Source organism: Physella acuta, unplaced genomic scaffold (genome assembly GCF_028476545.2).
Source record: "Physella acuta isolate Inbredline_101_S28 unplaced genomic scaffold, ASM2847654v3 ptg000602l, whole genome shotgun sequence".
Classification (NCBI taxonomy): Eukaryota; Metazoa; Mollusca; class Gastropoda; family Physidae; genus Physella; species Physella acuta.
Window position 1 is genome coordinate 186,185 of NW_026732121.1, and position 25,846 is coordinate 212,030.

Here is a 25,846-nt window from a genome sequence, read left to right on the forward strand (position 1 = left end):
TTGTAAAGGGTGATACATTTTCTTTAATTTTGTTTAATGCACATGCAGTCAGTTCACACTATAAGTTTGGAAAATGAAATTTAATTTACAACACCTTTAATATTAATTTTTTAAATATCATTGATTTAGATGATGAGCACTTTAGATATATCACACTATGGCGACCAAGCCTTTATTTTTTGCTCTATTACTTTGTAATCACGGGTCCGCTCGCTGTCCACTGTCCACCTCATACATACATAGTTCAACTTTATCTCTATCCACTTACCCTCAGACATAAAAACACCACTTTCCCTTTAACTGTTCCAACGACCCCACCACCCACCTCAACATTAATTTCGAATATCTATTCATTTACTTTTTAAAGTTCTAAATCTTGTTTCTTTCCCCTCATTTTTTACACAGCAACCTTTTGAAAACTCAATGCGACCAGTACATAAATAAACACTCTTTTAACTAGTCAACTTAATTTGTTTCCCTACATTGAAAATGCTCCACTGGCCCTTTGTCATTCTCGGAAAAATATCCTTTCCACTCCCCACCCAGACTTCTGACACGTTTATTTGACCTTCACCCATTTTACTGCCATCTTTTGTAATTTTTGTTTTAATCATATACATGACATCATGTAAATATTCATTATGTACATGTTCAAAACCTTTCGTTTTCATTTGAAACTATGTAAAAAAATGTGATGTTGATGTACTTGTTTTAATTGCAAATAAAAGTATTTAAAAAAAAAAAAAAAAAAAAAAAAGAGTTCAACTTTATATATTAGACTAGCCGTCCCGGCCAGACCCTGCACTGGCCTATGTGAAAAACTTATCTGTATAGGACCATGACATGTGTGTTTAGTAATCAGCATATAACCGGCATAGCCCACCCTAACTACAACAAACCAAAACAAAAACACACAAAAAACGCAAACATAACACAAACACAAATACAAACACAAACGCAAACACAAACCCAACCACACACGCAAACACAAACAAAAAGAAAACACAAACAAAAACGCAAAAAAAAACCAAACACAAACCCAACCACAAACGCAAACCCAACCCAAACACAAAGAAAACACAAACGCAAAGATCAACGCGCCTGTTTCAATTTAGTGAACAATTCCGCAAACGGAAAGAAGTATGCGCAAAAAAGACACAAATAATAACCTGCGGGCATTCCCGTTCCCAAATAAAGATGTCTTTGTTTACGTCAACTGTCTTTGATTTAAAAAATAATAAGAGTATGAAATAAATAAAAGGCAGTATGTAAAAGATCTACCACATTTCACTTGATCAATCTACGCTAAAATAATAAAAAGTACATTCCCCCCCCCCCCCCCCCGCGAGGTGATGTTTTAATAAAGGGAAGTAATTGTGTTTTCCTAATTTATCAAGGGACGTAAGAAGTGCTAAAGAACTAAATGTAAATAATTAGAATTTTTGTGAAAGGTGATACGTTTTTTAGAATTTCGTTGGATGTACATGCCAACAATTATTACTATAAGTTTGAAAAACGAAAATTGTTTTACAACACCTTAATAGTAATTTTTTAAATCCGGATATTAGACGATGAGCAATTCAGACTTTGGAACCACGGTTTGTTCGTTACAAACGTACACAATTGAACTTTATATATTAGATATAGAAAGCTAAATGTGACTTTTTAAAATGGCTGACAAAAAAGTCTGAAAGAAACACTAAAATCTGTCAGGGTGTATATAAGGTTTGTTTAAATATCTGATCATCTTTTTAAAAAAAAATATTTACGAACGAAACAATATTTGTTTGAAGCTTAGAAAAAAATTATTTTTAATGTAGCACATTTTACAGCAATATTTAACCTTCTTTTTAAATTCAAGACAGAGTTAATAAAAAAATATGTTGAAATATAAGCTAATTTCAGAAAAATAGCAAAGCTCATTTAGTTTAATTAAAATGACAGCTTTCAATTCGTTGTCAAGTCATGTAAAACTTTAATTTGTTGACAATTAATTGGTTTATAGCCAGCTTGACTATTGTATATATAGCTTGGCTCTCTAAAGGTAGCCTCCAACACTGTCACCGGTTTCTGACGTGTTTTTTTTTCACTTCTCCATGCTATCAACTAATTAGTCTTCACTGACGACGTGCTTGAGTTGTATGTGGGTTGTTTATGTGGGTTGTTTATGTGGGTTGTTTATGTGGGTTGTTTATGTGGGTTGTTGTATGTGGGTTGTTGTATGTGGGTTGTTTATGTGTGTTGTTTATGTGTATATGATCGCTGTTCGGGGATTGATATACACCACGCACTACGTTTGGTATGAGGTTGATGTATGTGTATGTACCACGCTCCACCTTATGAGGTTGATGTATGTGTATGTACCACGCTCCACCTTATGAGGTTGATGTATGTGTATGTACCACGCTCCACCTTATGAGGTTCTGTGTACAGTATGTGTGTACATACTGTCCCGGGACAAGACCCCATATACTTACCCGACTTTAATATAAAACGTCCCACAATGCACTACAAGAGCTAATTATAGAAATGTGTGGGGACGACAGGAAATGAAGCAGACACAATGTGACAAAATGAGGAAATAATTACAGCTTTTTTAAAATAAAATTACTTCTAGCTTGAGGGCACAAAAAAATTATTCTTTTTCTATCTGAACATCTAAAACATTGACTAAAAATAAGAACAGATTTTTTCAATTGGATCCCAGACTTTTATTTCTTAAACTTGTCCATCGTCTCAAAAATATATCAAATGATTCAGCAGGACATTTAACAATTCAAGGAGCCAATAGGACATTCAACAATTCAAGGTACCAATAGGACATTCAACTATTCAAGGAGCCATTAGGACATTCAACAATTCAAGGAGCCAATAGGACATTCAACTATTCAAGGAGTCAATAGGACATTCAAGTACTAGAGGAACTAATAGAGCGTTCATTATTTTAATGAACTAATAAGACGCTCAATAATTTAATTACCTAATAGGGCATCCAATAATGTAATTACCCAATATTACCTTATAGGAAACCCAATAATAGTGCTTGTAAGTACATCTGGCTACTGTACTTGCCATCTAGAACTTTCGAACCAAATACGAATATTTTTATCGAACCGGGTAAAAAAAATGAACAGAGAAGTAACTTCCGCTTTTATTAAGTTTTTTTTATCATTTTATAGGCTGGAAGAAGAATGTTAGCTTTAAGAAAAATGTAAGAAAATAGAAAAAAGAAACATAAAGCCTACGTTAAATTTGTTATTTGTACAGACGCGAACAGTTCGACAGTTATTCGAATCAGTATCAAGTTGTCCTAAACATCAAGTTGTCCTAACATCAGGTTGTCCTAAACATCAAGTTGTTTTAACATCAAGTTGACCTAACATCAAGTTGTCCTAAACATTTAAACATCAAGTTGTCCTAACATCAGGTTGTCCTAAACATCAAGTTGTTTTAACATCAAGTTGACCTAACATCAGGTTGTCCTAACATCAAGTTGTCCTAAACATCAAGTTGTCCTAAACATCCACTTGTCCTAACATCAAGTGGTCCTAACATTAAGTAGTCCTAACATCAAGTTGTCCTAACATCCAGTTGTCCTAACATCAAGTTGTCCTAACATCAAGTCGTCCTAACATCCAGTTGTCCTAAACATCAAGTTGTCCTAAACATCAAGTTGTCCTAAACATCAAGTTGTCCTAAATATCAAGTTGTCCTAACATCAAGTTGTCTAAACATCAAGTTGTCCTAACATCAGGTTGTCCTAAACATCAAGTTGTCCTAAATATCAAGTTGTCCTAACATCAAGTTGTCCTAAATATCAAGTTGTCCTAACATCAAGTTGTCCTAACATCAAGTTGTCCTAACATCAAGTTGTCCTAACATCCAGTTGTCCTAAACATCAAGTTGTCCTAAATATCAAGTTGTCCTAACATCAAGTTGTCCTAACATCAAGTTGTCCTAACATCCAGTTGTCCTAACATCAAGTTGTCCTAAACATCAAGTTGTCCTTAACATCAAGTTGTCCTAACATCAAGTTGTCCTAACATCAGGTTGTCCTAACATCAAGTTGTCCTAACATCAAGTTGTCCTAACATCAAGTTGTCCTAACATCAAGTTGTCCTAACATCAAGTTGTCCTAACATCCAGTTGTCCTAACATCAAGTTGTCCTAAACATCAAGTTGTCCTAAACATCAAGTTGTCCTAACATCAAGTTGTCCTAACATCAGGTTGTCCTAACATCAAGTTGTCCTAACATCAAGTTGTCCTAACATCAAGTTGTCCTAACATCAAGTTGTCCTAAACATCAAGTTGAGGAGGGCTAAAACTCTACCAGCCACGCCTTAATGGGTTCTCATTAAATTTTTATCAATGTTTTATAGACGTTGTTTCAAACAAAAATCATACTTTTATGTATTCATTAGCACTATTCACATCTTTTGAAAATTAAGTCTGGCGTATAGGCCTAGGCATATACATATATATATATATATATATATATATATATATATATATAGATATATATATATATATATATATATATATATATATATATATATACAAATATATATATATATATACAAATATATATATATATATATATATATATATATATATATATATATATATATATATATATATATACAAATATATATATATATACAAATATATATATATATATATATATATATATATATATATATATATATATATATATATATATATATATATATATATATACATGCCGGTTTTTAAAGACAGTTTTAAGACGCCGGACATTAATTGCAAGTGTCCTGTTACAGGATTTTACCGGTTAACCGTTTTGGCATTGGCTGTAATTAAGGTTAATTGGCTCTAATTAAGGTTAATGTGCTGATGGACAAGTCTAATAGCAGCAATCTTTAATTCTTTAATGTCGTTGACTCAAACACCGCTACATTGTTTATGTTGGAAATATTTTAATGAACTTTTTATAGCTAAAGACAATGCTGACGCCATTAAGTAATTAGTTAGGAGGCTATTGGGTAGCATGCCAGTATGGTTGACTTGCGTCTATTCTGACTTGTATTAGCTGACAAGTTATGTAGACAAACTAGTATGTCAATAGACTAGTTGTGTCAATAGACTAGTTGTGTCAATACACTAGTTGTGTCAATACACTAGTTGTGTCAATAGACTAGTTGTGTCAATAGACTAGTTGTGTCAATAGACTTGTTGTGTCAATAGACTAGTTGATTCAATAGACTAGTTGTGTCAATAGACTTGTTGTGTCAATAGACTAGTTGTGTCAATAGACAAGTTGTGTCAATAGACTTGTTGTGTCAATAGACTAGTTGTGTCAATAGACTAGTTGTGTCAATAGACTAGTTGTGTCAATAGACTAGTTGTTTCAATAGGCATGTTGTATCAATAGACGATGAACTGTGGACACCAGTTGTTGTGTCAATAGACAAAAAAATGTTTCAACAGACGACTCGTTGTACCACGAGACAACAGACTGTTTTACTACAAAAATTATTGTGTGAACAGAGTTCCCTGCCAAGAGAAAAGTAGTTTGGTCAATATAAAAACTCAAAATTCTAGTACAAAAAAAAATGTTGTGTAAACAGGGAAATGACAGTGTGAATAGGCAAGTAGTCAGACAAGAATTAGTTTCTTTATGTTTTGGTCCACTAACAAGCCAACGTGGTCACCAAAAAATTTGTTTTTGGTTAACAACAACGCACTTTTATCTGGCTCACTAATTGTTATGAACCCAACATTCTACAAAAAAATGTCGTTATTCACTGTCTCTTCCTTTAGTTTTAGAGTATAGTTTTAATGTCTGGCACAGTAATGACAAAACGTATTGTTGAAAGTCGGATTTTACAAAATTTGACTCAAAGTTTCAATAGTTGAGAAATAATATTGTTGAATGTCTAATTTACCAAGATTTGGCCCAAAGTTTCAATTGTTCACGCGGAGACATTATTAGTGAGGGAAAAAAGTTAACAAAAGGAAGGATATAGGGAATGACTGTTAACAGAAGGAAGGATATAGGGAATGACTGTTAACAAAAGGAACGATATAGGGAATGTAAGGTTAGGTTTGCCTGTCGCCCCTCCTGGGACTTAGGCCGCTGATAAGAGCATCGTTGAGGGATATCGGAGAAAAAGACGGTTAACGAATAGGTAAATGTAGGAAAATTAGCAACCCTTACAGGTAAATTAATGTTTATGTGTTTTATTTCTATTTTATTCCTATTTAAAACATCATTGAACCCCGCGTGATAGGTGTAGTAAAAACAGGTTGACTCTTCATTCTCGGTGATTCGTGACTCCACTGTGACCCCTGACCTAGTGGCTTCACTGTGACCCCTGACCTAGTAACTCCACTGTGACCCCTGACCTAGTGGCTTCATTGTGACCCCTGACCTAGTGGCTCCACTGTGACCTCTGACCTAGGGGCTCCACTGTGACCCCTGACCTAGTGACTCCACTGTGACCCCTGACCTAGTGATCCCACTGTGACCCCTGACCTAGTGGCTCCACTGTGACACCTGACCTAGTAACTCCACTGTGACCCCTGACCTAGTGGCTTCATTGTGACCCCTGACCTAGTGGCTCCACTGTGACCTCTGACCTAGGGGCTCCACTGTGACCCCTGACCTAGTGACTCCACTGTGACCCCTGACCTAGTGATCCCACTGTGACCCCTGACCTAGTGGCTCCACTGTGACACCTGACCTAGTGGCTCCACTGTGACCCCTGACCTAGTGGCTCCACTGTGACCCCTGACCTAGTGATCCCACTGTGACCCCTGACCTAGTGGCTCCACTGTGACCCCTGACCTAGTGGCTCCTCTGTGACCCATGACCTAGTGATCCCACTGTGACCCCTGACCTAGTTGCTCCACTGTGACCTCTGACCTAGTGATCCCACTGTGACCCCTGATCTACTGGCTCCACTGTGACCCCTGACCTAGTGGCATTACTGTGACCCCTGACCTAGTGGCTCCTCTGTGACCCTTTCCCACATTCTCTAATTTAACCATCAGTTTAAATAAAACAGAAAAACAAAACAATTTCAGAAATTATAGAAAAAAAATTATAAAACTCTTCGCCGACTAATTAGAAAATAATATATATAATCTTAACATTAATCTATTTTAATTATGAGCCTTAACATATACATTCTTTAATAGAAATATTTAGCGTGAGTTTAATTTCTTCTTTAAATTACCTTCCCTGGCATTATTATTAAACATTTTATTAAAAATTTTATTGATTAGTTTTATTCGACCCTATTGTAATTAAAATGAATCTATTTTTTTAAACGTATAAGCGAAAATATTATTTGACGTAGATTCCTATAATATGTTTTAGCAGTGCTTCTGTATTTAATATTTGTTTTATGTTTGATTTTTAACGTATGCAAAAGAATAAACACGTCGCCGACGATCGACACATTACTATATTTGTATCGTCATGGCTGCGTTTCATCGATTGTTGCTGTCTTTGTGAGTAGCTCGGTTGGTGAGTGTCTAGGTAGGTGCTCCTAATGATGTGATTTCAAACTTTTTGGGTAAGTCTCTGACCCACTAAAGTGCCTGTCAGATGTTTCACAAGACACATGACTTGACGACACCCTCGTTCCTGCACTGGTCATTTGGGCAGATGGGTCGGTAGTAAGCTGACGCAACGCTGTGACTAGAGCACAGGTACCCATTAGAGCTGGGTGGACTCAGACTAAAGCCAGGCACCCATTAGAGCTGGGTGGACTCAGACTAGCGACTAAATATTTGGATGGGACAAAACAATCGATTAAAAACAAGCAAGTTTATTTCGAAGAAATACTTTACAAATTGTTTAATAAGCATATTTTTTTCTTCACCTTTAAATGGTCGTAAAAACAAGATGAACATGATTCGAATTTTCACGGATAGAAATGTTTGAAATTATTGAAAACATGCCATTACTGGGTGGGAGGTTAATTAAAGGAGCCAATCAGGCAGACAAACAAAGAGCTAATTACACCCGCCAGACGAGGGTGTGGCGGGGACAGCTAAATGTGGAAACCAGCATCACTTCATTAAACCTGGGAAATTACCTTAATTAGGTGCCGAGCGGACCAATGAATTACCGGATTTAAAATACCTCTGCAAAATACGCTCCGGCCTTGGGTGTCTTGAAAATATAAATCTATATCACCCCCCCCCCCCTACCTCTTTGATATTTTAATACAAAGAATATTCTATTTTAGAATAAAAATGAAAGCCTCGCCTTTTACAGGTTGTTTGTTCCACAGTTATAAAACGTGACTCGGGTAAAGCATTCGATCGTGTTGGCTGTAAAGCATATTGACACGTGTGATATTTACCTCGCTAGTGCCTATTGAGGTCATGAACTTGACGAAACAAAACGAAAGTCTTGAGGAAGTGGCCACTGTCCATTGGACGAATTGTTATCACAAAATGTTTGTGTGAAGCCATTCTCCAACCACGGTAAGGAAATAAAGTTAACGCTAAACTTGCATTTAATGAACCTGCCTGTATGACCGTTTAACGATTGTGTGCAAGCCAGGTGGTGTCTAGTGTCAGATGGTGTCTAGTGTCAGATGGTGTCTAGTGTCAGATGGTGTCTAGTATCAAGCCAGATGGTGTCTAGTGTCAAGCCAGATGGTGTCTAGTGTCAGATGGTGTCTAGTATCAAGCCAGATGGTGTCTAGTGTCAGATGGTGTCAGATGGTGTCTAGTGTCAGATGGTGTCTAGTGTCAGATGGTGTCTAGTGTCAAATGGTGTCTAGTGTCTAGCCAGGTGGTGTCTAGTGTCAAGCCAGGGGATCACCTGACCTGTTTCTCCTATGATCGCAAAAAGATAATTTGTCGGAATTAGTAGCCGGTATCGATCTCATTGCTAGAGGGTGAAGGAGGGGAGGGACTGGCGCGGGGGGGGGGGGGTCAAAGAGTGGAGAAAATCGTTCACTTAGCTGGCAGAGATAAGACGTTTAGGTATTGAGAGACAATGTGTTCATGAGAAAACTATGACCTTGACCCGTATACTTGAGACTTTCCAGTTCTGGGAAACACGGGCAGGAGTATGGTGTGGTGGTTTATATATATATATATATATATATATATATATATATATATATATATATATATATATATATATATATATATATATATATATATATATATATATATATATATATATACACATATATTAGCTGCTTAGCCACCATCAATCTTTTTAAAATGTACCAACGGGAAAAAACCCAACACAAATATAAAGGAAAACAATCGCAAACAAAAACACAAACCGGACACGTCTGATTCAACTTAGTGAGCTTCTGTAACGCCGCATCTTATCCATTGTCTATCATACTGTTTAGACCGAACGTAGTCGCCATAGCGCTCACTGGAAAGACCAGGGCGCCAAACGCATCCTGCCGGGGGCCGCCCATGCAAAAGTAGATTTTCCCCCCCCCCCCCACCACCCACCCATTCCCACCACTCAAGTTGTGAAACCGCAATCAACTTTTTTTTAATATACCGTTTATATAGAAAAAACAAAGACCAGAAATCTCCCAAAGAATATTCTCAACAGCTTCCCAAAGTTTCATGGCGATCGGATGAAAGGTGTAGTAACGTATACAAGACAGACACACACACAGACACACACACACACACACACACACACATACATTGCTTTTTATTATATAGATATATTTATATATTTATTTATGCTTTTATAGAATCTGAGGGGGGGGGATTGACAGGGGGTAATTGACAGGGGGGGGAATGTGATGTATCCCTTGTCACTATCCTGCGGTAAGCTCCGCCCACAGTTGAATGGTGTAATCACCCTAAAGACGTTTGACCTCATTATTTTCCTGGCTCTGTTTCCACAACGATCTGTACGCAGGGTAAAAATAGCCACCTTTTTAAAAAACCATTGAGGAAGTTCTGACTTCCCTCCCTTTTTTCCTTCAGTCAGCCCACTGGTCAATGAGTCACGGCAATATTGACTGTACATCAACTTTTGGACTAACGTCAGATTTTATTGACTGTACATCAACTTTTGGACTAACGTCAGATTTTATTGACTGTACATCAACTTTTGGACTAACGTCAGATTTTATTGACTGTACATCAACTTTTGGACTAACGACAGATTTTATTGACTGTACATCAACTTTTGGACTAACGACAGATGTTATTGATTGTACATCAACTTTTGGACCAAAGACGGATTTTATTGATTGTACATCAACTTTTGGACTAACGACAGATTTTATTGACTGTGCATCAACTTTGGACTAACGACGGATTTTATTGACTGTACATCAACTTTTGGACTAACGACGGATTTTATTGACTGTACATCAACTTTTGGACTAACGACGGATTTTATTGATTGTACATCAACTTTTGGACTAACAACAGATTTTATTGACTGTACATCAACTTTTGGACTAACGACGGATTTTATTGACTGTACATCAACTTTTGGACTAACGACGGATTTTATTGACTGTACATCAACTTTTGGACTAACGACGGATTTTATTGACTGTACATCAACTTTTGGACCAAAGACGGATTTTATTGACTGTACATCAACTTTTGGACTAGCAACATACTTTATTGACTGTACATCAACTTTTGGACTAACGACAGATTTGATTGACTGTACATCAATTTTTTGACTAACGACGGATTTTATTGACTGTACATCAACTTTTGGACTAACGACGGATTTTATTGACTGTACATCAACTTTTGGACTAACGACGGATTTTATTGACTGTACATCAACTTTTGGACCAAAGACGGATTTTATTGACTGTACATCAACTTTTGGACTAGCAACATACTTTATTGACTGTACATCAACTTTTGGACTAACGACAGATTTGATTGACTGTACATCAATTTTTTGACTAACGACGGATTTTATTGACTGTACATCAACTTTTGGACTAACGATGTTTTTTATTGACTGTACATCAACTTTTGGACTAACGATGTTTTTTATTGACTGTACATCAACTTTTGGACTAACGACGGATTTTATTGACTGTATATCAACTTTTGGACTAACGACGGATTTTATTGATTGTACATCAACTTTTGGACCAAAGAGGAAGTGGTTGTGTCCAGTCACTGCGACCAAGAGCGACTACAGACAGACTGACCCTTGACCCCGAACGGAAGGAGTCAACTATCTCAAACTGAACCCATGACCCAGGTCACATTAAAGTTCGGACTATTGCGTCATCAGCAGCCGGAGAACATCCTTGACCTTCCAGGATCGATTACCCAGCTGATTGGGCGAACGATTTAAGAGCCTCGTTGTGAGCCCGAGTTAACTGTCGTTGACTAAAGCCCTCGTCTGCTGCAACAGTTCACAGTTTTAAAATTCCCGGATGTGACGTCACAGGCATTGTCCACACGTCTCTCGGGGTTTGACTGGTTGGACTTGGTGATGGTTCTCATGGTTACTGCTGACAGTTAGGTCATGAAGGTCACTGCTAAGAGTTAGGCCATGAAGGTAATTGCTAAGAGTTAGGTCATGAAGGTTTCTGCTAAGAGTTAGGTCATGAAGGTCACTACGCCTCTGCACTGTTTACGAGCTTATTTATTGATATTTAGAAGAGCCTCTGTTATTTACACAGTATCAAACTCAAGTGTAAACGAGCCTTTGTTTCATTTAGTCCTGTGTTGTGTAACTTGTTTGTGTTTGCTCGTCTTTAAGGTTGCGCGACGCACTGGATCACCCGTAAAGGTGTGTCCGTGAATTCATGAAGATATGCCTGAAAGAAACACTGGCACCCAGTCTATAAAGGTGTCTTCAGCTAACCATCACAACAAAGATGGAACCCAGTTTATAAAGGTGTCTTCAACTAACCATCATGACAAAGATGGCACCCAGTCTATAAAGGTGTCTTCAGCTAACCATCCCAACAAAGGTGGCACCCATCCAATCATCAAGACAAAGATGGCACCCAGTCTATAAAGGTGTCTTCAGCTAACCATCCCAACAAAGGTGGCACCCAGTCTATAAAGGTGTTTTCAACTAACCATCCCAACAAAGGTGGCACCCAGTCTATAAAGGTGTCTTCAGCTAACCATCACGACAAAGATGGCACCCAGCCAACCATCACGACAAAGATGGCACCCAGCTAACCATCACGACAAAGATGGCACCCAGCCAACCTTCACGACAAAGGTGGCACCCAGCCAACCATCACGACAAAGATGGCACCCAGTCTATAAAGGTGTTTTCAACTAACCATCACGACAAAGATAGCACCCAGCCAATAAAGGTGTCTTCAGCTAACCATCACGACAAAGATGGCACCCAGCCAACCATCACGACAAAGGTGGCACCCAGCTAACCATCACGACAAAGATGGCACCCAGCCAACCATCACGACAAAGATGGCACCCAGCCAACCATCACGACAAAGATGGCACCCAGCCAACCATCACGACAAAGATGGCACCCAGCCTATAAAGGTGTCTACAGCTAACCATCACGACAAAGGTGGCACCCAGCCAACCATCACGACAAAGATGGCACCCAGCCAACCATCACGACAAAGATGGCACCCAGCCAACCATCACGACAAAGATGGCACCCAGCCAACCATCACGACAAAGATGGCACCCAGCCAACCATCACGACAAAGATGGTACCCAGCCAACCATCACGACAAAGATGGCACCCAGCCAACCATCACGACAAAGGTGGCACCCAGCTAACCATCACGACAAAGATGGCACCCAGCCTATAAAGGTGTCTACAGCTAACCATCACGACAAAGGTGACACCCAGCCAACCATCACGACAAAGATGGCACCCAGCCAACCATCACGACAAAGATGGCACCCAGCCAACCATCACGACAAAGATGGCACCAAGCCAACCATCACGACAAAGGTGGCACCCAGCCAACCATCACGACAAAGATGGCACCCAGCCAACCATCACGACAAAGATGGCACCCAGCCTATAAAGGTGTCTACAGCTAACCATCACGACAAAGGTGGCACCCAGCCAACCATCACGACAAAGGTGGCACCCAGCCAACCATCACGACAAAGGTGGCACCCAGCCAACCATCACGACAAAGGTGGCACCCAGCCAACCATAACGACAAAGATGGCACCCAGCTAACCATCACGACAAAGGTGGCACCCAGCCAACCATCACGACAAACGTGGCAACCAGTTAACCATCACGACAAAGATGGCACCCAGCCTATAAAGGTGTCTACAGCTAACCATCACGACAAAGGTGGTACCCAGCCAACCATCACGATAAAGATGGCACCCAGCCAACCATCACGACAAAGGTGGCACCGAGGCAACCATCACGACAAAGATGGCACCCAGCCAACCATCACGACAAAGATGGCACCCAGCCAACCATCACGACAAAGATGGCACCCAGCCAACCATCACGACAAAGGTGGCACCCAGCCAACCATCTCGACAAAGGTGGCACCCAGCTAACCATCACGACAAAGATGGCACCCAGCCTATAAAGGTGTCTACAGCTAACCATCACGATAAAGGTGGCACCAGCCAACCATCACGACAAAGATGCCACCCAGCCAACCATCACGACAAAGGTGGCACCCAGCAGACATTACTGCGAGACCCGTCCAAAAAAAAGATCGTGCCCTCATTCCACCTTATTCGCCCCACCACAGCCCCCACACTCCCACCCCACAAATCCCTCACTCCACAAACCTCTCACCCCTACGCCCCCCCTCCCCTAGTGTTTTGATCCCTGCAGTGATAGCTCCTTAAACTCCCATTAGCCGGTCCGACTATCTGCTCCTGTCTCCCATTAGCCGGTCCGACTATCTGCTCCTGTAGGATTTGTGGGGGATATCAATAAGATGACCCGCCATATTTAACGGACCCCCTTTTAGCCAGCGGAAGTCGATACGCTGGTTGCACTTTTAGAAAAGTGCATTCGGCTTTTTTTTTTAACTTTTAACACATCGATGTCACCAGATAAATGTATTCTCGTCAATAAAACATTTGGGGTTCCCAAAAATTCCACCCAAATCACAAAATGCCAGGATTTTCTGCCGCTAATCGGAAGTTGAAATTTTAACTCTCAATGTCAAGGCCTCTAGGCATTATTTTCCTCATTGGACTCTAAAGGGTGAACTAGTTGGGACATTGTGTTGAATGTATTCCCACACAGTGTATGGAGGTGTGTGGGACGGTGTGGTCAAGCCTGCTCACATCGACACACACTGTGGCTGTGGTGTGGTGTGGTGTGGTGTGGCTGTGGTGTGGTGAAATATTTCAGCATCCATAAAAACTTTATTGGGCGGCAGTTAACTGAAGTTTCAAATAATTTAACCACGGTCAAATCTCATGGGGCCATCGTCAAATTTGGTGATTGGCTTGATACTGTCAAATTTGATTTGTAAAGAATTTACGAGATTATGTGAAGAACTACCGAGATTATGAGAAGAACTAGCGAGATTATGTGAAAAACTAACGAAATAATGTGAAGAACTAACGAGACTATGAGAAGAACTAACGAGACTATATAAAGAACTAACGAGACTATGAGAAGAACTAACGAGACTATATAAAGAACTAACGAGACTATGAGAAGAACTAACGAGACTATATAAAGAACTAACGAAATAATGTGAAGAACTAACGAGACTATATAAAGAACTAACGAGACTGTGTGAAGAACTAACGAGACTGTGTATAACGAATGCCTCTCAAATGAAATCCCAGTTGATTTCGTTGAATCGACCAGTTCTTCAGCTGATACAGACCAGACATAGTTGTAAACCATTTAAATATTTATATCAAGCCAGCTTATACACCATAGCGACGGCTTTATACTACAGCATATCCCCCATATTATTCAATATACCGTATGGAATAAATGTTTTTACAAAAGTTTTTAAAAAATGAATGCACAATTCAAACAAAATGAATAGTATTGTAATATTTGTTAAATAGTTGATGTGTTTCAAATATTTGTTAAAAAGTTGATATGTTTCAAATATTTGTTAAAAAGTTGATGTTTCAAATATTTGTTAAAAAGTTGATATGTTTCAAATATTTGTTAAAAAGTTGATGTTTCAAATATTTGTCAAAAAGTTGATGTTTCAAATATTTGTTAAAAAGTTGATATGTTTCAAATATTTGTTAAAAAGTTGATGTTTCAAATATTTGTTAAAAAGTTGATGTTTCAAATGTTACGTCAATCTAGGACGTGTTAGACGTCAACTCATACGTCTTATGTACGTCTTATGTTATGGCTGCTTCACCGCTGTAGGAATGACGTCTACCGGACACATATAAGCAACACACATACATTTAGAACAGTCAACAACACAAATATCTTCGACTAATATTTTTAGCCTTGACTAATATCTTAAGCCTTTGACTAATATCATATTTTATCCTAATATCTAAAAGCTGAGAGGTTCAGAGATGATGGAGAACTTAAAGATTCGGAGTTTTGTTAAAAATAATGTTGAATGTTTTAAATGTATAAACTAAATTTTATTTAAAGAAGGAAAATATAAATAAAGTAATATTCGAATATAGAAACACATTTTCAATTATGCATATGGAAAAGTGTTTATGATTGTGACAAGAACAATAATTATCGTCACATGCCACATATTTTAACTACGGATAGTACACAAAACTAATGGCGTCATCTTCCAATTTTAGAATATGAAGAAATAAACTATTTCATTCACATTTGATTTAGATCTAGATCTAGATTCTATAAATCTACTTATCACGAAGTACGCTGAAATGAATACAATTTTTCTCGGTGAAACTAATAAAAATTACTTTAAAAAACAACATGATGACAATAGGACTGCCGTATTTTTAACGGAATCATGTACGTCTCTTAATCAGTGTGTGCATTTAATTTGGTGTTGTGTTGACAAATAATATATATCATTTGGTTTTAATTTTTCTAATGTGTATTGTTAGATATGTTATTTTAAATGTGACAAATGTGTAGCTATTTTGTCATTTCTTTGCTTTCTCACCAATATCGTTCAACGTGTAGTAAAGCACATTTGGTTTTGACCAACAACTATTTTATAAATTATTTTTCCCAAATAAGTCAAACAGAAAAAATACCTAGGCCTATAATTCACGTGAAATTGGTACCCATAGCTAATACTTTATGTGTTGTGTATTCAGCAAGTGCAAACCAACATAAAATTAATAAAATTTAAAAACATTTAGTTTGAATTATGTAGGTTTTTATTCCATTATACTTAAAACATTTAACAGAATTAAGTTAAATTTAATTGAATGCCCCGACCTACTCAGTTTGTTTTTTGTCGTGTTTTTCTAATACAAGATTTACATCAACATGAAACTGGAAAAACACATAGTTGATATTATGATTTGCTGCCCTCAACTCATCGCAACAATAGTTGAACCATCCTTACTGCTGATATGATTTGCTGAACTCAACTCATCGCAAAAATAGTTCAACCATCCTTACTGCTGATATGATTTGCTGAACTCAACTCATCTAAACAATAGCTCAACCATCCTTCCTGCCTACATTAATCACGTTCATTGCATAACAAGCATAGGATCAAGACCAAATGCCGACAAGGTAATAAGGTCAACATAGACGTAATACGTCAACAACTCACAATGTGGATGGACAAGGCCGACAGAGAAAAAGACGACAAGGTAATAAGGTCAACATAGACGCGATACGTCAACAACTCACAATGTGGATGGACAAGACCGACTGAGAAAAAGCCGACAGACCTACGGGAACAACATACACAACACAATTTTGTGCCTAGATTTTATTTTATAATTATTTTTTTTACTGGATATTCAAATAAATGTAAAAAATTGAGGCTGTTCTTTAAATTATCAAACAGCATTTTACTTAAGAAGATCAAATTCAGTTTATTATTATAAATCATAATGCTTTTAAAATTTATAAATACACCAATAAAAAAAACTCTAATTTATAAACACCCACAATTTTGCAATGCTCAAGTAAATCAAAACATTTTTGAGACTTCTTTTTAACTTTTTCTCCTTTTAACAGATACATGGTTCGCCTACCGAACTCTACCGTAGCCAATACCGTCCCAAAAAGTACAAAGCTTGTCGTTGTAGTTGGAGACGATTCGGTTGACTGGAGTCTGGAAATACATGGCCTGCCAGCCGGTGGTGCTGCTGTACCTGGGCCACTCTAGAACGTCTGCAGCACACGTGACTCCCCCGCCCCGTCCCCCGGGCTGCAGGATTTCGAACAACGAGACATCGCTTTGACCTGATCTCACAACTTCCGGTTTCGTCGGTCGCCGTCTAGCAGGTTGAAGGTCACGTGGTCTGGCGGGCAGCCAACCAGCGGGCTGACGGTTGGGGTCGCCGGTCCAGGCGAAGTTGGTCCAGTAGGTCATCATGCTTGAGCTCAGCAGCTCCTCGTCTGGCGTGAAGGTGAAGTTGGCCAGGTAGGCGGTGTGGAACACGTACACCACCTCCACCCCGTGGCAAGCTCGACCTGGGGGGTCAAGGTCAGGTCAACATTAAATCATGACGGTCAAGTTGCCCAGGTAGGCGGTGTGGAACACGTACACCACCTCCACCCCGTGACAAGCTCGACCTGGGGGGTCAAGGTCAACATTAAATCATGAAGGTCAAGTTGCCCAGGTAGGCGGTGTGGAACACGTACACCACCTCCACCCCGTGACAAGCTCGACCTGGGGGGTCAAGGTCAGGTCAACATTAAATCATGAAGGTCAAGTTGCCCAGGTAGGCGGTGTGGAACACGTACACCACCTCCACCCCGTGGCAAGCTCGACCTGGGGGGTCAAGGTCAACATTAAATCATGAAGGTCAAGTTGCCCAGGTAGGCGGTGTGGAACACGTACACCACCTCCACCCCGTGGCAAGCTCGACCTGGGGGGTCAAGGTCAACATTAAATCATGAAGGTCAAGTTGCCCAGGTAGGCGGTGTGGAACACGTACACCACCTCCACCCCGTGACAAGCTCGACCTGGGGGGTCAAGGTCAGGTCAACATTAAATCATGAAGGTCAAGTTGCCCAGGTAGGCGGTGTGGAACACGTACACCACCTCCACCCCGTGGCAAGCTCGACCTGGGGGGGTCAAGGTCAACATTAAATCATGAAGGTCAAGTTGCCCAGGTAGGCGCTGTGGAACACGTACACCACCTCCACCCCACGGCAAGCTCGACCTTGGGGGTCAAGGTCAACATTAAATCATGAAGGTCAAGTTGCCCAGGTAGGCGCTGTGGAACACGTACACCACCTCCACCCCGTGGCAAGCTCGACCTGGGGGGTCAAGGTCAACATTAAATCATGGATTAACTTGTTTTATTCTAAAGCAACCAAAACAAGTACAAAGTGAGAGGATTTTAAAAAGCCTTGTCAACTCACACACTTTTGCCATTTCTCAGATACGCATTTTGTCATTTCTAAGTCAAATGTCATTAACCTTGTCAATTTTAAGCCACTCACAAACGTTTCGCATTTCTCTGACCTACCTTGGCCACACGTGTAGGCTAAGGCCACACGTGTAGACTAAGGCCACACAGTTCTCTGACCTACCTTGGCCACACGTGTAGACTAAGGCCACACAGTTCTCTGACCTACCTTGGCCACACGTGTAGACTAAGGCCACACAGTTCTCTGACCTACCTTGGCCATACGTATAGACTAAGGCCACACAGTTCTCTGACCTACCTTGGCCACACGTGTAGGCTAAGGCCACACAGTTCTCTGACGTACCTTGACCACACGTGTAGGCTAAGGCCACACAGTTCTATGACCTGGCCACACGTGTAGACTAAGGCCACACAGTTCTCTGACCTACCTTGGCCACACGTGTAGGCTAAGGCCACACAGTTCTCTGACGTACCTTGACCACACGTGTAGACTAAGGCCACACAGTTCTCTGACCTACCTTGGCCACACGTGTAGACTAAGGCCACACAGTTCTCTGACCTACCTTGACCACACGTGTAGACTAAGGCCACACAGTTCTCTGACCTACCTTGGCCATACGTGTAGACTAAGGCCACACAGTTCTCTGACCTACCTTGGCCACACGTGTAGACTAAGGCCACACAGTTCTCTGACCTACCTTGGCCACACGTGTAGACTAAGGCCACACATTAAGATATAAAGAATGGCCAGTTCTCACCAGACATGGCCGTCAAGGCCAAGCCTCTCCACCCAGATGATCCCCAATAACCTCGCGGACAAATTGCTAACGTGATGGAATCGGTGACGTATGGGCTGGAGAGTATGGTCAAATAACCTTCATCAGACCTTCAAACAGACGCAGCTTTTAGCGCCGTTACTCGCGAGACTTCGTTTGTTCGAGTCATATGAGGTTACGGTTTCCGCTTCTCTGAGAGTAATATGTAGGCACCAGGTCTTCTAGTGCTACTAGACGTACCGTTACAGTAGGTAGCAGGTCCCTAGTGCTACTAGACGTACAGTTACAGTAGGTAGCAGGTCCCTAGTGCTACTAGACGTACCGTTACAGTAGGTAGCAGGTCCCCACCCAGGGAAGGAGAGGGCGTGGTCGAAGACGTAGAACCAGACGTCCTGCAGACCCCGGGTCAGCGCTGTACGGGTCAGGTTCCGGGTCGGGCACTTGAAGACCAGGTCGGTGCTGATGTTGACCAGCACCTCCCTCTGGTCACGTGACGAGGCGGTGGGCGGGTAGTGCTGCACGATCTGGGGGGGGGGGGGGGGGCGAGAGAGATATGCATTAGATGTGCTCACCTCCGACATAGCCTAACTGTAACACCTGACCTACCTGTAACACCTGACCCACCTGTAGCCACCGACCCCCGGCAGGACTGACCCACCTATAACCATCGATCCCTCTCTCCCTCCTGCAGGACTGACCCACCTGTAACACCTGACCCACCTGTAACACCTGACCCACCTGTAACACCTGACCCACCTGTAACACCTGACCCACCTGTAACACCTGACCCACCTGTAACACCTCACCCACCTGTAACACCTGACCCACCTGTAACACCTGACCCACCTGTAACACCTGACCCACCTGTAACACATGACCCACCTGTAACACCTGACCCACCTGTAGCCACAACCCACCTGTAACACCTGACCCACCTGTAACACCTGACCCACCTGTAACACCTGACCAACCTGTAACACATGACCCACCTGTAACACCTGACCCACCTGTAACACCAGACACCCCCCCTCCTGCAGGACTGACCCACCTGTAACACCTGACCCACCTGTAACACCTGACCCACCTGTAACACCTGACCCACCTGTAACACCTGACCCACCTGTAACACCTCACCCACCTGTAACACCTGACCCACCTGTAACACCTGACCCACCTGTAACACCTGACCCACCTGTAACACCTGACCCACCTGTAACACCTGACCCACCTGTAGCCACAACCCACCTGTAACACCTGACCCACCTGTAACACCTGACCCACCTGTAACACCTGACCCACCTGTAACACCAGACACCCCCCCTCCTGCAGGACTGACCCACCTGTAACACCTGACCCACCTGTAACACCTGACCCACCTGTAGCCACAACCCACCTGTAACACCTGACCCACCTGTAACACCTGACCCACCTGTAACACCTGACCCACCTGTAACACCTGACCCACCTGTAACACCTGACCCACCTGTAGCCACAACCCACCTGTAACACCTGACCCACCTGTAACACCTGACCCACCTGTAACACCTCACCCACCTGTAACACCTGACCCCCTGTAGCACCAGACCCCCCCCCCCGACAGGACTGGCCCGCCTGTAACACCTGACCCACCTGTAACACCTGACCCACCTGTAACACCTGACCCACCTGTAACACCTGACCCACCTGTAACACCTCACCCACCTGTAACACCTCACCCACCTGTAACACCTGACCCCCTGTAGCACCAGCCCCCCCCCCCCTGCAGGACTGACCCACCTGTAGCAACTGGCCTGGCCTGGTGACCCCTATCAGCGCCAAGTAGTCCTCAATGTCCATGCTCTTGTTGTAGCTGCCGTAGATGTAGAGGACCGTCTCCTCGCGGGTGTTGCCCACCACCATTGGCTTCCTGCTGAACTCACCTCGGCTGTACACGTCCAGAGGCTGGCCTGACCAAGGTCAAGGTAAACAGGTCAGTAAAGCGGTGCATACAGGGAGAGGTCTGCTAACAGTCTGATACAGGCCATGTCCCCGGCGCTAATTGTCGTGTTGACTCACCAGTGACCAGCTGACCGACTCACTCACCCTTGACCAGCTGACCGACTCACTCACCCTTGACCAGCTGACCGACTCACTCACCCTTGACCGCTGACCGACTCACTCACCCGTGACCAGCTGACCGACTCACTCACCCTTGACCAGCTGACCGACTCACTCACCCTTGACCAGCTGACCGACTCACTCACCCTTGACCAGCTGACCGACTCACTCACCCTTGACCAGCTGACCGACTCACTCACCCGTGACCAGCTGACCGACTCACTCACCCTTGACCGCTGACCGACTCACTCACCCGTGACCAGCTGACCGACTCACTCACCCTTGACCAGCTGACCGACTCACTCACCCGTGACCAGCTGACCGACTCACTCACCCTTGACCGCTGACCGACTCACCCGTGACCAGCTGACCGACTCACTCACCCGTGACCAGCTGACCGACTCACTCACCCGTGACCAGCTGACCATCGATGTACGGGTTGAACGGCTCAAACATCTCCAGGAACTTCAAGGACGCGACCTTGGCCCGGGTGTCAAAGGCGGCCTTGGCTACGTCATCAGCTGACCTACTTCTGAGACACGTCACATCTGGAGCAGACGAGAACATTTTGTCAGACGTATTTGACCAGCGGGTCACGTCGGTGACGTAATGATTGACAGGTTAATTTCATCCAACCAATTTAGATGGGCGTGTCAAAACTGAGTGCTAGAAACTAATTTGATGAAGTTAGCCAATCACGTGATCTGATATAGGCCAAGCTTCAGGACAAACAATATCTGCCCCATACACAAGGAAGTGTTGGACAATATCTGCCCCATACACAAGGAAGTGTTGGACAATATCTGCCCCATACTTAAGGATCTGTTGGACAATATCTGCCCCACACACAAAGTTTGATTCAGTAAAAAATTCTCCCTCTCTCGTACGCCCACCTACAAAAGCCAATGAACTCAGCCCCCCCCCCCCCCCCCACCCTAACCCGTCCCTTGTCATTAGCCACAATATGCAGGTGAAACATCACACCAAATGATCACTTCTTATTTATCACAAATGTAATTATTTTAAACAAACAAATTACGGGCAAATTTTGCTTTTTGTTGAAATGTAGGAAAGAAGATCAGGAAAATATTTTTGTTAGGAATCTTATCTTTGTAAAAACTTGGTTCTAATCATTCACTGGCATTTTTTTTGTTCACTGAACAGCGCACTTTTAGCTGCATGCACAGTTACATAGATGGTGTGTCTTATATCGATGTTGGAAAGGTGGTTGGTGTATGCCATAGGGGTGGGTTAGTGTGTGCCACAGAGGTGGGTTGCTGTATGTCTTACAGTGTCATATGGCATAGCATTGGATGTATAAGATCTCACAGCGACAGAGCCAGTGCAACCCCTACCCTCCACCTGACAACCCAGCCAGTACAACCCTTACCTTCCACCTGACAACCCAACAACCCAGCCAGTACAACCCCTACCATCCACCTGACAACCCAACAACCCAGCCAGTACAACCCCTACCATCCACCTGACAACCCAACAACCCAGCCAGTACAACCCCTACCATCCACCTGACAACCCAACAACCCAGCCAGTACAACCCCTACCATCCACCTGACAACCCAACAACCCAGCCAGTACAACCCCTACCATCCACCTGACAACCCAACAACCCAGCCAGTACAACCCTTACCTTCCACCTGACAACCCAGCCAGTACAACCCTTACCTTCCACCTGACAACCCAACAACCCAGCCAGTACAACCCCTACCATCCACCTGACAACCCAACAACCCAGCCAGTACAACCCCTACCATCCACCTGACAACCCAACAACCCAGCCAGTACAACCCTTACCTTCCACCTGACAACCCAGCCAGTACAACCCTTACCTTCCACCTGACAACCCAGCCAGTACAACCCTTACCTTCCACCTGGCAACCCAGCCAGTACAACCCTTACCTTCCACTTGACAACCCACCCAGCCAGTACAACCCTTACCTTCAACCTGACAACCCAATGCCTCAGCCAACAGCCCACCCAGTACAAAAGCCTCGGCGTAAGTCTTGTAGGGAAGGGCAATGGGCGAACTCTCGATGATGACCTTGTGGAAAAGGTCAGCACTCTCTGCTGACGTCATGTGCTGCAGGGTTGACTGGGCGCCGGCACTCTGGCCGAACAAGGTCACCTACCAGGACATACAAAAGTTGAAGGTCACCTACAAGGACATACACATGTTGAAGGTCACCTACAAGGACACACAAAAGTTGAAGGTCACATATAAGGTTATACACATGTTGAAGGTCACCTACAAGGACACACAAAAGGTGAAGGTCACCTACAAAGACATACAAAAGTTGAAGGTCATCTACAAAGACATACAAAAGTTGAAGGTCGCCAACAAGGACATAGAACAGTTGAAGGTCATCTACAAGTACAATACACTTTTTTTTTTTGGCTTAGATTTGCTGTATAAAACAAAATTATTTTTATCATTTGGGCTGTGTTTAAAAACGATTCAATTATCCAGAAATTATTTTAACGAAACGACCTGGTTCGGATTCCCGCCAAACGACCGGATGTTGTCTCTGATCCACTTGAGAGCCTCGATCTGGTCGTACAAGCCGTAGTTCCCTCGGGCGTCTTCCTGTCTGCTGCCCGTCACTAGGAAACCCAGGGCACCTGTGGGCAGACAACAAGTGCCGTTAAACTCACTCCACATGGATCATCGCCCCTGTGGGAACAGATTTCTCTCCCTGATTAACGTTATGTGAATGGGAAGCCTGGGTGGCTTCCCTTGATTACTATTTTTATATTTGGGTTAGTGCCCTTGTAAACGATTCGGTTATAAGTGGGCTCGTGGGTAACGACGCCATTTTATTATTGATCTTGTGGGGGGGGGGGGGGGGGTAATATTTTGCAATAGCGAATAATACAGTTTGCAAAAAAGATAACTGCTGCTTCAGACATATTGGTGGCTCTGATTTAGACACAATTTGTGTATGAAATTAAACTGCTTCAGACATATCGATGGCTCTGATTTAGATACAATTTGTGTATGAAATTAAACTGCTTCAGACATATTGATTAGTCCAGTTTAGACCTAATTTGTTTGTTAAATTGAACTCAGAAATAGAACTAGTTATAATATGAAGCAACCTCAATTCCGCCAGCACAACGCCAACATAACGCCAGCATAACGCCAGCCTAACGCCAGCCTAACGCCAGCATAACGCCAGCATAACGCCAGCATAACACCAGCATAACACCAGCATAACGCCAGCATAACACCAGCATAACGCCAGCATAACGTAGTCCATATCGACGCCTACAAGAGCTAGGACGATTTGGAAAGATGTAAATATTACAATGATCAGTATCACATAGACGATCTACTTTGACTTTATTAGAGGAAATATTACAATGATCAGTATTACATGGACGATCTACTTGACTTAATTACAGTAAATATTACAATGATCAGTATCACATGGACGATCTACTTTGACTTTATTAGAGTAAATATTACAATGATCAGTATCACATGGACGATCTACTTAGACTTCGGACTGAAGAACATAGAGATCTAAATCTATAATGGGCCACGTTCGCACCTCTCTCTGTCTCTCTCTGTCCGCAAAATATTTTCGCCGGACATCACATCAGAATCTACAGCGATATATCGAGAAATTTTTACGGACTTTTGTTGAAAATAATATGGTAAATGTTTTAAATGTATAACCACAATTTTTTTTAAAGAAGAAAAATAAAAAATAAAGGCGTATTCGAATGTAGAGAAACAGTATTATTTATGCAACCGGTAAAGCATTTATAGATGTGAAAAAGAACGCATTAAACTGTGACGTCACTAATGTTTATACATTAACTAATGACGTCATCTGCCGTGTTTAAAAAAAAAAAAAATCTGCCGTGTTTAGAATAGAAAGAAATGAACCATTTCATTCAAATTTGATTTAGATCTACGTACACTATGAAATGGTTCCCAGAAAGAACCGCAACGGAAAAAAGCGCAACGGAAAAAAGCGCAAATCAAAAAGCGCAACGGAAATAAGCGCACACGGAAAAAAGCGCAAAGAGAAAAAAGCGCACACAGAAAAAAGCGCAAAGAGAAAAAAGCGCAAACGGAAAAAAGCGCAAACAGAAAAAAGCGCAAACGGAAAAAAGCGCAAATAGAAAAAAGCGCACACGGAAAAAAGCGCAAAGAGAAAAAAGCGCAAACAGAAAAAAGCGCAAAGAGAAAAAAGCGCACACAGAAAAAAGCGCAAACAGAAAAAAGCGCAAATGGAAAAAAGCGCAAAGAGAAAAAAGCGCAAACGGAAAAAAGCGCAAACAGAAAAAAGCGCACACGGAAAAAAGCGCAAACGGAAAAAAGCGCAAACGGAAAAAAGCGCAAACGGAAAAAAGCGCAAACGGAAAAAAGCGCAAACGGAAAAAAGCGCAAACAGAAAAAAGCGCACACAGAAAAAAGCGCAAACAGAAAAAAGCGCAAACGGAAAAAAGCGCAAACAGAAAAAAGCGTACACAGAAAAAAGCGCAAACGGAAAAAAGCGCA

General features: G+C 42.1%; 2 protein-coding genes across 5 annotated transcripts in view; one reads left to right on the forward strand and one right to left on the reverse strand.

Annotated features, from left to right (window-relative positions):
- Positions 1–12,334: 12,334 nt before the first annotated feature.
- LOC131947637 (putative uncharacterized protein DDB_G0284695) lies at positions 12,335–12,745 on the forward strand. Its single transcript, XM_059308871.1, has one exon. The coding sequence runs from the start codon at positions 12,335–12,337 to the stop codon at positions 12,743–12,745; it is 411 nt and encodes a 136-aa protein (XP_059164854.1).
- Positions 12,746–16,199: 3,454 nt separating this feature from the next.
- The window catches only part of LOC131947632 (cAMP-regulated D2 protein), a 43,019-nt gene continuing 33,372 nt past the window's right edge, over positions 16,200–25,846 (reverse strand). For all 4 annotated transcript variants that reach the window (XM_059308863.1, XM_059308865.1, XM_059308864.1 and 1 more), the window contains exons 5-10: positions 23,825–23,955; positions 23,275–23,461; positions 21,729–21,866; positions 20,998–21,167; positions 19,544–19,745; positions 16,200–17,540 (exon numbers count right to left, since the gene is read on the reverse strand). In XM_059308863.1, the coding sequence (XP_059164846.1) occupies positions 17,095–17,540; positions 19,544–19,745; positions 20,998–21,167; positions 21,729–21,866; positions 23,275–23,461; positions 23,825–23,955 (1,274 nt within the window). In that variant the 3' untranslated portion in view covers positions 16,200–17,094. The remainder of the gene's footprint in view (positions 17,541–19,543; positions 19,746–20,997; positions 21,168–21,728; positions 21,867–23,274; positions 23,462–23,824; positions 23,956–25,846) is intronic.